This window comes from Alnus glutinosa, chromosome 6, assembly GCF_958979055.1.
Source record: "Alnus glutinosa chromosome 6, dhAlnGlut1.1, whole genome shotgun sequence".
NCBI classification, from domain to species: Eukaryota; Viridiplantae; Streptophyta; class Magnoliopsida; order Fagales; family Betulaceae; genus Alnus; species Alnus glutinosa.
The window spans coordinates 18,458,047-18,470,967 of NC_084891.1; the positions used below are offsets into that span (position 1 = coordinate 18,458,047).

Below are 12,921 nucleotides of genomic sequence, written 5' to 3' on the forward strand. Positions count from 1 at the left end.
TTATTTATCCATATTTATTCAGTTTTGAATGCTTTTTATCACTTGGTGTTGCAACCTAGAAAGAATGTTAGAATTTATGGGTTCTAAGTTCAACTAGCGAGTTGGTCAATTTGACCATCTTAGCAAAAAAAAAAAAAAAATCTCTCTCATTAGAATTTCCAAAAGCTAAAAGTCAGAGAGAAAAAAAAAATGTACCTTAGGGTAGCTTTGGATAGTGCACAATTTTTCATCGCATGAGAAAAGCAACTATCTAGTATTAAGGTGCACAAGAAAACTTAGCAGATTTCAGACATAAACTCTCAATCATATATAAGCATACTCAATTAATGCACATTGAACTAAGATATCAGGGAAAAACACATACAATATCTGAAAAGCAACTCTAAAAAAATAAAAATTCTGCATATTTTCCCCCAATTATATATATATATATATATATTTTTTTTTTGTTGAAAACAATAAAATAGAAAAACAACAAAAACATGCTTACATAGAGAAGAAGACAGTTTAGTCCAAGCATGTAAGATAAGAGCAAACCTAACCTCAGAGAGAGAGATTTGACTATATCAAGATAGTAAAGCAATGACATGCTTTCTCTGTCATCCCTAAAATGTACCTCAATGACTCTTTTTCTTACTTCACCTTTTTGAGCTCTTTTGTAGAAACCATGTTATCCAATTTAGCAAAAACTTTAGAGAGCTCAATATCATAATTTTCTTCAGATAACTGAGAGAAATCCATGATAAGATGTGTAATCAAAAAATAGAAGTCACAGATAGATAGGGATCACACTTAAGAATTAAATCCTTTGAACAGAGTGTACCAAGCTCTGATACCAATTGAAAATTAACGACTTCTAATGTACCAAGTGTGTGCAATAGTATGCAACAAAATATCACAATGCGGAAATTAAAGAGATAGATATTTTGTTGACGAAGTGGAAACTCAATTAAGAGAAAAACCACTCCTGGGCAGCCAAACCCAGGATATCCACTATTCAGAAGACAAAGCTAGCTACAAAGTAGTAGCACTCACATACCCTTATGCAGTGGTTGTACCTTAAACTATGACGTATAACCCAACACGAACACTTCCCAACCAAGTCACCTACTTGAAGGGGTCTTCAATGGAATCTTTTACCTTGGGGCCAACCCCTAAGATAGACTTTAGTTCAACGCGGCAACAACACTTGGCAACGGCTTGAGAGATGACACTTCATCACAATAGCTCTTACAATAAAACTCTTTAAGCTCTACAGAATTCAATACCAAATTCTTACAATCAACATGCCTAGGGGCCTCTATTTATAGGCTACAGAAGACCTAAATCGCTTCTGATTAGGTTTTCTTAGGCGCCGTCCAGACGATAGACATAAGGCGTCCGGACAGACAACTGTACAACCGGCTTTCCAAATTCTCACGATATTATTTCCTGAATAGAGCCACGTCCAGACGGTGTTGCCCTATCGTCCGGACGGTTACACTTTAGCTGCACGCAATTTCCATATCTAGGCTTGGAACGTCCAGACCATGAAGGCTGTCATCCGGACTGTTGAATTGATGCACGTAATTTCCATATATGAAGCTTGAGCATCTGGACCATGAAGAATGACGTTCGGACGGTTGAACTTTGTATGCACGACTTGCCTTATGAAGGATAGTGAAAATTAAAGGACTTCTAATTTAACAAGTGTGTGCAATAGTGTGCAACAAAATATCACAATGCGGAAAATAAAGAGATAGATATTTTGTTGATGAAGTGAAAACTCAATTAAGAGAAAAACCACTATGGAGCAGTCAAATCCAGGATAATCACTATTCAGAAGACAAAGCTAGTACATAGATAGTAACACTCAAATACCCGATGCAACGATCGTATCTAGCACTCTGACGTGTAACCCAACACGAATGCTTCACAACCAAGTCACCTACTTGAAGGGGTCTTCAATGGAATCTTTTACCTTAGGGCCAACCCCTAAGATAGACTTCAGTTCAGCACAACAACAGCACTTGGCAACGGCTTCAGAGAGGACGCTTTGGCACAATAACTCTTACAATGAACTCTTTAAACTTATACGGAATTCAATACCAAATTCTTACAATTCTCAAGCCTAAAAGCCTCTATTTATAGGCTACAGGAGTTCAAATACACATCTGACTCAAAATACCTAGGCGCCGTCCGAACGGTAGACATAAGGCGTTCGGATGGACAATTGTGTGATCGGCTTTACAAATTCACTGAAATTCTTTCCTGCTGCATCCGGACGGTGTTGCCCTAGCGTCTGGACGGTTGCACTTTAGCTGCACGCAATTTCCATATCAAGGCTTGGCGCGTCCGGACCATAACAGCTATCATCCGGACGGTTGATCTGATGCATGCAATTTCCATATATGAAGCTTAAGCGTCCAGACCATGAAGACTGTCGTCCGGACGATTGAACTTTGAATGCACAACTTGCCTTATGAATGAGCGTGTCCGGACGATTGCAGCTATCTTCCATATCTGTGTTTTTGAAAGAAATCTCATAGCTGGTCGAACACTGAACGACATCCGGACGTGTTGCTGAAACATTCGGATGGATGCAACTTGGAACAATTCGAAGCTTTTCGACACAGAGGAAGGTCCAGACGGAAAGTTCTCGTCATCCAGACGGATGATGCTTGGACAGTTGAGCGTCCTGATAGTATAACATGTCGTCCGAATAGTTGCAAGGGAATTGAACTAACTACTTTGAATTCTGCGCAGAGTATTCTTTGAAGCTCAAAACTAAAGTGTAGACTCTGAATAAAACAACATCCCTGTAGAATAAGCATCATTACATAGAAGTGATTTTGTCCAATAGAATGTAGCCAATCACAAACTAACAGATAGCGTCCGAACAGGAACACACATCGTCTGGACGGTTGCAGCTGTCTTCCCATATCTATGTTTTGGAACGAAGTCCTTTTCCTTGTCGAACACTAAAAGGCATCCAGCCGTGTTGCTGAGACGTCCGGACGAATGCAAGCTGGAACAATTCATAGGTTATCGACACAGAGGAAGGTCCGGACATAAAGTTCTCATCGTCTGGACGGATGATGCTTGGACAGTCGAGCATCAAGACGGAATATCACGTCGTCAGAACAGATGCAAGGGATTCGTTTTCTCTGACTTGGAATATGTGCAGAATCTTCTAGAAACATTTCTCTGAATATGAAGACTCTGAAAATACTGAACCCCTAATAAAAAGTATCATTACATGAAAGTGATTTTGTCCAACAGAATGCAGCCAATTACAAACCAACACATTAAATAAGTATTTATATCTTATTTTAAGTCTTTCTCTAGGTTTTTTGTAATTATTTGCATCTTTGAGGTTATAAACTTAACGAACCTGGTCCTTTGATACCAATTGAAAATAAATATTGACTTCTAATTTAACCAAGTGTGTGTATAAGATAAGATATTTGTTACAAAGTGGAAACTCTATGAAGAGAAAAACCACTCTGGGGCAACCAAACCCAGGAATTCCACTATCCAAAAACAAAGCTAGTTACAAGATACTCATACTCACATACCCTTATGCAGTAGTCATACCTTTAACTTTGACACGAAGCCTATCGTGAACGCTTCCCAACCAGATCTCCTACCTAAAGGGGTTTTTGATGGATTCGTTTACCTTAGGGCCAACCCCTAAGATAGACTTCACACGAACTGTTGAGCACACATCGGCAATGGCTTAAGAGCTAGCGGATCTTCGATTCTCCCTAAACACCCTCTCAAAGCTAAGAGAATTCAATACCGAATTCTGTACAATTGACAAGCCTAAGGCCCTCTATTTATAGGCTTACATAAAACCTAAAACTGCTGAGATTCGGACTCTGGCTGTCGAGCATCCGGACGGAAGTTAGCCACGTCCTAGGGTGGTCTTCTGTGATATCCTTTCAGAAACAGTGCAATTCTATCCTTATCAGGTCCACGTCCGGACAGCTTGGCTGAGCATCCAGACGGTCTTCGCTATAACTCTTTTCTGCGTTCAAATGGAACACTGGAATATTCTGAAATGTTGACAGCATCCGGACGTGTTGCCACGTCGTCCGGACAACTTGCGGAGACTTCCCAAACAGTGTCGACTTCTGAATCCAACTCCGTGTTGAGTACTAATTGACCTAGCGTCTGGACGGTGTTACTCTGTCGTCCGGACGTCTTCAACTTAATCTGCTAGACACTGAGGGGCATCCGGACTCTTTCAAAGGCTCTTCCGAACAGTTGCATAGGAATCGATTGATTTGGCTTAGAATTTGCAAGGACTCTTCATGGACATCTTCTAGAAGCTTGTGATCAGTCACATGCTTTGATTTGAACACTGTCTGAATACATGAAGATTCTGAATTGAGAACGACCATCATGTTAATTCGCAACCATTACATAACGTGTTTTTTGTTATCCAGAATGTAGCCAATATAAAATACTAACAAAAATGTTTAAATAATTGAGTTGTTTTTATTACTCATAGTAAAATGTTACAAATGTGTTATAAATGTAGAGAATAACTTTAATCCGGATGTAGTGTAAACCCACTTATTTGCAGCATCCAATAGCAATTAGACACATCAGCTTCAAACACAAAAGAAGATATACACCAAAAATACAGGATTAGCCCACTGATGCAGAGGATACATGTTTCCCTCATCAACATTTCACTACATCACCCACCAGTGGTTGCTGTCCATTACAAAAACCACTGGATCCACCAAGATCCGCCTCCTCCCCCAAACACTACCATTGAAATCAGCCAAAGGACACCGGCCCGCCTCCTCCTAAAGCTTCTTGATCAAGATTTTTCTAAGAAGCCATGCTCCCAAGGATTTTCTCAGCAACCAAACAGATTGTAGAGATAGAGAGTGAAAATGGTGCCTTTTTGTGTTCTCTGGTGACTGGTATTGTGTTTTGAGTGGATTTCAACATTGTTTGGTTCTTCCTCCATCATCATGGTGGTTGTTGGCATTGTCTAAGTGTCACTGGATCATTTCTAGGGAGCTCCGGAGAAAAAGACTACCGTTTGGTTGCTGGTATTTACTATTCCTCATCCAGGATAAGGATATTTGTGATCTAATTAAAGCCAAGTCTCATTGAAAAGTTGACGTCGTAGTAGTAGTTGGTGTCGCCAGCTAGATTTGAGTTCCTAGCGGCCTTTCATGGTGGTTTACGGCGTTGAATGAACGTCTCCAGCATGTAGTGGTCGTTTTTAGGTGAGATTTGGACGTTGCCGGCAAGATTCAGGGGAGTTGTTGAGTTTTTGGAGACGAAAGTTTTCGTTTGGCTAAAAGATAGGGTGTTTTCATCCTATTATTTTGTAATAGTGTTTTTCCTGATGTATCAAATTTCTAGTGGAGGCTGTAAAAATGATATTTTGTAGCCCATCCGTATAGTTGGGGCTCTCATAAATGTAATTGAATGGTAAAAATGAAATATTTTACTTGGTAATTGGTTGGACCTCAATTATTGATTAATTATTAGGAAATGTACACATAACCCTCTCGAACTACTAACTCATTGCATGTTAATGTTCCTCTCAAACTACCAATTGTGTTAATGTCCCCCCCTCCCCCCTAAACTACAAAAATATATCAATGTCTTCCTAATGACAAAAATACCCTTCATAAAATTATTAAAATTTAAAAAAAAAAAAAACAAAAAAATTATTAAAAAAAATCTAAAATAACAAAAAGTTATTAAAACAAAAAATAAAAAACTGGTTTTTCTTCTTCTCTCTTTTTTTTTTTTTTAAAAAAAAAAAAAAATTATAATTTTCATTTATTTTATCGTTTTTTTTTTATATAATTTATCCTCTTTTTTTCAAAGTTTTTTTTTTTTTTTCTTTTTTTTAGTTTTAGTTTTAGTTTTTTTTCGAATTTATAAGGACATTTTTGTCTTATTAAAAAAATTTATAGTCATTTTTATCTTTTTGTTGGTCTTAGGGAGGGACATTGACATTTTTTAGTAGTTTGAGGGGGGTCATTGACACAATTGGTAGTTGGGAGGAACATTAACAATTAAGTAGTAGTTTAAGGGGGATGTTTATATTTTTTCCATAATTATTTGTACTTACTGAGTTAAACTCATTAAAATTGTGTTGACATTTTCTTTAGATAATTGATGACCCTCTGAATAAGAAAACTTTGGAGGACTAAAAGGATTTTAGGTGGGAGCTTGAGAGGTTTTGGAGATGTGTTTGGTAATGTAAATATTTAAGTGAATGATTTAAATAAATGAATTATTGTGGTTTGTTTTATTTATATGTTTGACATGCTGGTTATTGCAATTTTTTATACAAATCTAGTTGCTCCTGTTATTTTATTAGGAATTTGTGTGCATGTACACATGAAAATATTATAATTACAACCATTACCATGCCTGTTTGGAGATGAGATCTTATCCATTTTCCTGTACATTAATTAATGAGATGATTTCTTGATTAAAATCATTGGAATAAATTTATAAATAATATTTATAATAAACACTTTCTAAATTTAATTCGAACTAGTGATAATATTTGAGAATCTATTTTTTAAAAGAAAAAATATATAAATTTCTATTTTTCGTGTAATTATTTGTAATATGAAAATCATTCTATTAAATATCTTAAATTATTACAATTTTTTATCAATACAGATGAAAAATGTGTAAACCGTAATTAAGATTAATATTCAAAATAAATATTAATCATGGTTTGTCCCTATGATGGATATCTTAACCCTTCCTAATAGATCTGGTTGCCACCCATTAAGGGCTGTCTTCGAACCTTAAATAAAAAAGAAATATGTACATATGCACATGAAATGGAGGGATGGATGGATCTGGACCTCCAATTATTTTTTTTGTTAAAAAAAAAATAGGAGGAATAACATGGAATTGTGACAGGTTTCCTCAGCCGAAGCAAGGAACCATATTGGGATGGGATCTCTAATATATAATTAGTTGCTAAATTATTAGCAAATTGGACAAAATATTTTAAGTAAAATTCATATGGGACCTACATACCCAAATAAATGTTAGGCTGCTCGGCCACCTATTCGGACAAAATATTTTAAGAAAATCCATATGGGATATGTTAGGTTGCTCGACTTTGTATTTGAACAGATAAGTCTCATGTAAACTCTTTAATATATGCTATCCAAATTGCTAGCAATTTAGGTAACTCATTGTTATACTTCGTGATCTTTTTTATTTTATTTTTTTATTAAAAAACGGTAAGATGAGACAACCAAAGTAGTTCTCTACCTGGGTATAATCATAGTAACAGAAAGGAGGGGCCTAGACAATTGAAAATCAGGCACTCCTTCAAATCGGTTGAGCCATAGTTTAACTTAGCTCCACCGAGGACACTAGCAACACCCAAGCCGATAATATGAAAATAATCTCAAATGCATCCTTTTGACCTTTTACCTACCAAACTGTTATAAATTAGCCCAAATGCCATTAAACCACCACCTTCAATGGTACACAGTGCGATCCCTTATCCTCGAACAGAAGAGCCGCTCTCATGTACAACTGTATAAGAAGATTTTAGTCCTCTCAAATGTCATATGTTTTTTAAAATTATCATTTACTCAAAATTTATTAATAATAATTTTAAAAATTACATAACATTTAAATTTAAAAATATAAAAAAAAAAAAAAAAAAAAAAAAAACCTCTAATCATCCTCCTAGCATTACTCCCTAAGAGCACTAGCAGCAGTCTCCCTATAATGGTTCCCTTCCCTAAATATAGGGAAAATTTCACAAAAACTCATGAAAAACGTTCCACAATAGCCACCCTAAATTTAGATAATTTGGTTGGGTAGCTACAGTGCTACCCAATCCATTATTATATTCACACAAACTCTGCAAGACTGCAACGCATGTCCTCTCTCCTCGCGCTTCTCTCTCTGTGTTTTCCTTCCTTGTCCTTCCACGCCCTGTTTTTGCAGTGCTTGACGGCATCGCCAAGTTCGATTGGGTTTTCTGGGTATCTTTCAAAAACACAAAATAAACGATCGGAGAATATATATAGTTTCAAAGAAATCAATCAGCCTAGAGTCGAAAAGGGAAAGCCAAAACCTTAACGAACTTTGAATTTGTTTTCTCAAAATCTTTGGTTTTGAGCTAAACACTGCCACGATCAAGACCATAAAAAACTGATATCTGAGTAGTGATCTATAAATAGCTATTACAGACTGTGAGACCGATATTTTGGGTAATTGGGTGTGATCGAGAGATTAGAACAGACGATTCATTTTCGCAGAATCCAAAAGAGACTGAGTGGAAGGGAGAAAGATGCTGGGGATTTTGAGGCAAAAGGTCGGTGCCGGAGGTCTTCTCTTCTGATTTTGGGACAGTTTTTACAGAGGACTCGTTTTGCTGCGTCGGCGTTGAGGAGTTACTCATCAGCAGCGAAAGAGATGACGGTGAGAGATCGCTCTAAACTCTGCACTTGACGAGGAAATGTCTGCTGATCCTAAAGTATTTTTGATGGGTGGGAGGTAGAAGACGAGAGAAAGATAGAGAGGAAAATAAATGAATAGAAAAATAAAGTAGGAAAGAGAAAAAATAATAAAATAAGAGTAAAAAATAATATTTAATTGGTATAGAGAAAATTAAGAGAATCTATTGTGGGGTATTTTTTTTAGAGAAACAAAATGTAGTTTTGTTTCCTAAATATAAGAAAAATAGTTGAGAAGCTGCTGTTAGTGCTCAAATAAGTCAATAACAAAGGAATTCGTCTTCGGATGGATGTTGGTTCAAGCCAACGTACAGCTTACCTCGAGCAACAAAAAAAAAAAAAGGAATGGCGACAGCTCACCTTTCACGTGAACCAATGTGGCTTCTGTGGGTCCCCAACCAGAATTATCCATATTCATAAGTGTTACAAATCATAGACTATTGACTTTTCATTAAGAAATGCTTTTTTTTTTTTTTTTTTTTGCTGAGACCAAAAATAATTTAACAGCTCTGTTTTCTTTGGAGTCTATGCCAACGGCGTTATTAGCGGCGTACCACGTCGAGCCTTATATAATCTCCATATTCCTTTTTTGACCTTTCTCTTACGAATTTACAGGGGCCACCCATGAGTAATTCTAAATATTATTTTTATATCTTTTTTTTTAATTTATCACATATTTAATAATAATTTTAAAAATTAAAAAAAATACAAAAATGACATGTAGCATTATTCTAATGGCTTTAGCTATCCAAGATTATCAAATTGATTTTATATTAGAGCAAAACGTTTCATAGAATTATTTGAATAAAATGACACTATAGTAAGGAGAAAAGGGTTTAATCTCATTATCTTATAAATTTTAACAAAATTATTTACTAAAATTTATTGAGTTGTCTTGCATGATCTTTCAAGAATGTAAATGAAAAAAATCCCTTCCCCGAAAAAATAATAAAAATGCTATTTCACTACAAAAAATATTGCAATTTGCCACATGCACTTCGCCACGTGTACGAACACAGTACACATGACGAACAGTTTGCCACGTGTAATTGGACACGTGTGCGACGCGTGTTAGATCCGGCTGTAACTAAATACACATTTTGCCGCGTGTACTGTAATACACGTGGCAGACTGTTAGCCGCGTGTATTAAATACACGTGGCAATTTGTTTTTTTAAAAAATATATATATATATAATTTTTTATTTTATTTAATTTAATTTAAATTTAATTTAATTCTTTTTTAAATTATTGATTGTATTTTTAATTTAATTCTTTTTTAAATTTTTAATTGTGTTTTTATTTAATTTAATTCTTTTTAAATTTTGTTTTTAATTTTTTTTTAAAATTAATTTTTGGGTTAATTACTTTTTTAATCTAATTAATTTTTGAGTTAATTAATTTTTTTTTAGAGGAAAAAAATAATAATAACTAAAAAAGAAAAAAAATAAAAGGAAAACTACACGTGTGGTTTTACTGAACGAGCAAGTTCATGAGAGAGTACTGAACCTTATCGGTGATGTACTGGCCAGCCGGAGTTTGGAGAGATAGAGAGACACAGAGAGAGAGAGAGAGTGAGAGTGAGAGTACTGTTGTCTTACCGGTCGGTGATGTACTGGTCGGCCGGAATTTGAAGAGATAGAGAGAGAAAGAGAGATATATATAGAGAGAGAGAGAGAGAGAAAGAGAGAGCGAGCGAGATATTAGAGAGAAAGCGAGGTATTAGAGAGAGAGAGTGAGAGGGTACTGTTGTCTTACTGGCCGGTGATGTATTGGTCGGTCGGAGTTTGGAGAGATAGAGAGAGAAAGAGATATATATATATATATATATATATATATATATATATATATATATATATAGAGAGAGAGAGAGAGAGAGAGAGAGAGAGAGAGAGAGAGAGAGAGAGCGAGCGAGCGAGCGAGATATTAGAGAGAAAGCGAGGTATTAGAGAGAGAGAGTGAGAGGGTACTGTTGTCTTACTGGCCGGTGATGTACTGGTCGGCCGAAGTTTGGAGAGATAGAGAGAGAGCGAGCGAGATATTAGAGAGAGAGCGAGGTATTAGAGAGAGAGAGTGAGAGGGTACTGTTGTCTTACCGGCCGGTGATGTACTGGCCGGTCGGAGTTTGGAGAGATAGAGGGAGAAAGATATATATATATATATATATATATATATATATATATATATATATATATATATATATATATAGAGAGAGAGAGAGAGAGAGAGAGAGAGAGAGAGAGAGAGAGAGAGAGAGAGAGAGAGAGAGAGAGAGAGAGAGCTAGCGAGATATTAGAGAGAAAGCAAGAGAAAGGGCGTGTCATCGGAGGGAAGGCCGGCCACGCTGTGGTCAGGGAGCTGGCCGGTGGTGCAGTACTGACGGAGAGAGAGAGAGACGGAGAGAGAGAGAGAGAGAACACTGTGACATAATACACGGTCGAATATTTAAATATAATTTTATTATATTTGAAAGTAATAGTCAGGTGGCGCACGAGACAATTCCCGCGTGCCAACCTACACAAATTTTGGCCACGTGGCCTAAAGCCACGTGGCCAATTCTCTTATACATATACATATATATTTTTTTATATATTTTATTAATATATATTTGATTAAAAACAGTTGGCCACGTGTAATATATACACGTGGCCAAATGGAAGCGTGTATAAAATACACGCGTCCATATGGACACGTGTATTAATACACGCGGCCATATACAAAACCTTAATTAAATTTGTTTTTATTAATATATATTTGATAAAAATAATTGGCCACGTGTATTTAATACATGTGTCCACTTGGACACGTGTATTAAATACATGCGTCCAAGTGGCCACTTGTATTTAATACACGTGTCCATATGGTCACGTGTATTAAACTCACACGGCCATTTGTTTTTCATGTACAAATAGCCACATTGTCATAAAGATACGTGGCTATTTGGCCGCGTAGCTATAGTAACTGCTACTGTAGACACGCGGCGAATTACAGTTATTTTTGTAGTGTTTATAAGATGGTCCAGAATATAAATATGCTGAGGAGGGTCTATGTGTCATTTGCTGTCTAAACCTTGAACTCCCACACTCCTGGAAATGTGGGCATTTTGGTAATTATGAAAATTGCCACGTCATTCCACACCAGATTTTATTACCACTTTGACCTGTCTGTGGATGGACCTGTCGATGGGCGCATATGAAGAGTCAATGAGCGAACGGTACAGGGAAGACTCTTTATACGTCGTAGGGGAAACGTAGAAAGCAGTTGCCACGCGCTTTGCTATGCGCGTTTGACACGCATCTGGAGGATTTTCAATGGTCGGCTACTGTTGAATTAAAAGTGTGAAAAATCTATCTATTTTGCTGCGTGATGTTTGAACTTTCCTATAACTAGGGTTGAGCATGGGGCGGGGGGCAGGAATGCCTCTTTTTTGGCACCGCCCCGCACCCTTGCGGGTTGCGAAAATCGCACCCGCAAACCGCACAAAATGGGGAGAACCCGTGTGGTGCGGGGTGATGCGGGGTGGGGGTGATGCGAGGCGGGGGGTGCGGGGATATGCGGGTTTAATACCTAGATCTAGAAAAATGAAAAACCAAACCAAAGCTAGATTTTCTCAGGAACCAAACAAGAAAATCAGATTCAAACAAAATTAGATTCAAACAAGAAAATCACAAACAAATCACAACAACCAGACTCAAACAAATCACAAAAAAGGGATGAGAGGCCACTGACCTCAAGATCGGCGACTTGGCGAGGCCTCTTGAAGCGAGCGTTGACGATCTTCCCACCGTTCCCGATCTCCTTGCCAACCCTGACGTTCCCACCATTCATGACATTCCCACAGAACCGGTGACTCGTGAGGCCTATCGACTTCCATAATTCCATTGGAGCAGACGTAGCACGACGAAAATCGTGAAGAAGAAGAAAAAGAAGAGGGGAAGGGGTGCGGCGCTAGGGATTAGGAAGAAAAGAAAGGAAAAAATGGGAAAAGGGGGGGGGGGGGGGCGCGGCACTGCTAGGGTTAGTAGGGTTTTTTTTTTTTTTTTTTAACTGTGCGGGGTGGGTACTGTGCGGAGCGGGGCGGGTCCCCGGGGTTTTTTAAAACCCCAACCTGCAACCCGCAACCCGCCCCGCACGGGTATATCAATTTTTGACCCGCACCCGCAAAAAATACCTAAAACCCGAGATTTTAGGGGCGGGGGATGCGGTATATTTGATCAGCCCTACCTATAACTTTATCCCTCTGGCCAATGCTTCAAAATAGAGCATATTTATCCATTTTGCTACAATAAAACTTTTATATATGAAAGTTCATTGTAGCACATTTTAGTATTTTTTTTTTAATTCTTTTCTCTCTCATCTTTCCCCTCTCTCTCTCCATCTCTTTCAATTTTCACAATAAAAAATACATTGAAAAATAAAAATTAAAGAAAGTAGAGATGGATAGATAATCTGTTAGAA

The 12,921-nt window shown here is 37.2% G+C and overlaps 1 protein-coding gene across 1 annotated transcript in view; it reads right to left on the minus strand.

The window, feature by feature from the left end:
- The window catches only part of LOC133871583 (uncharacterized), a 28,499-nt gene extending 16,154 nt beyond the window's left edge, over positions 1 to 12,345 (minus strand). Inside the window, exon 1 of the mRNA XM_062309011.1 lies at positions 12,193 to 12,345. Within this exon, the coding sequence (XP_062164995.1) occupies positions 12,193 to 12,345 (153 nt within the window). The remainder of the gene's footprint in view (positions 1 to 12,192) is intronic.
- Positions 12,346 to 12,921: the final 576 nt, after the last annotated feature.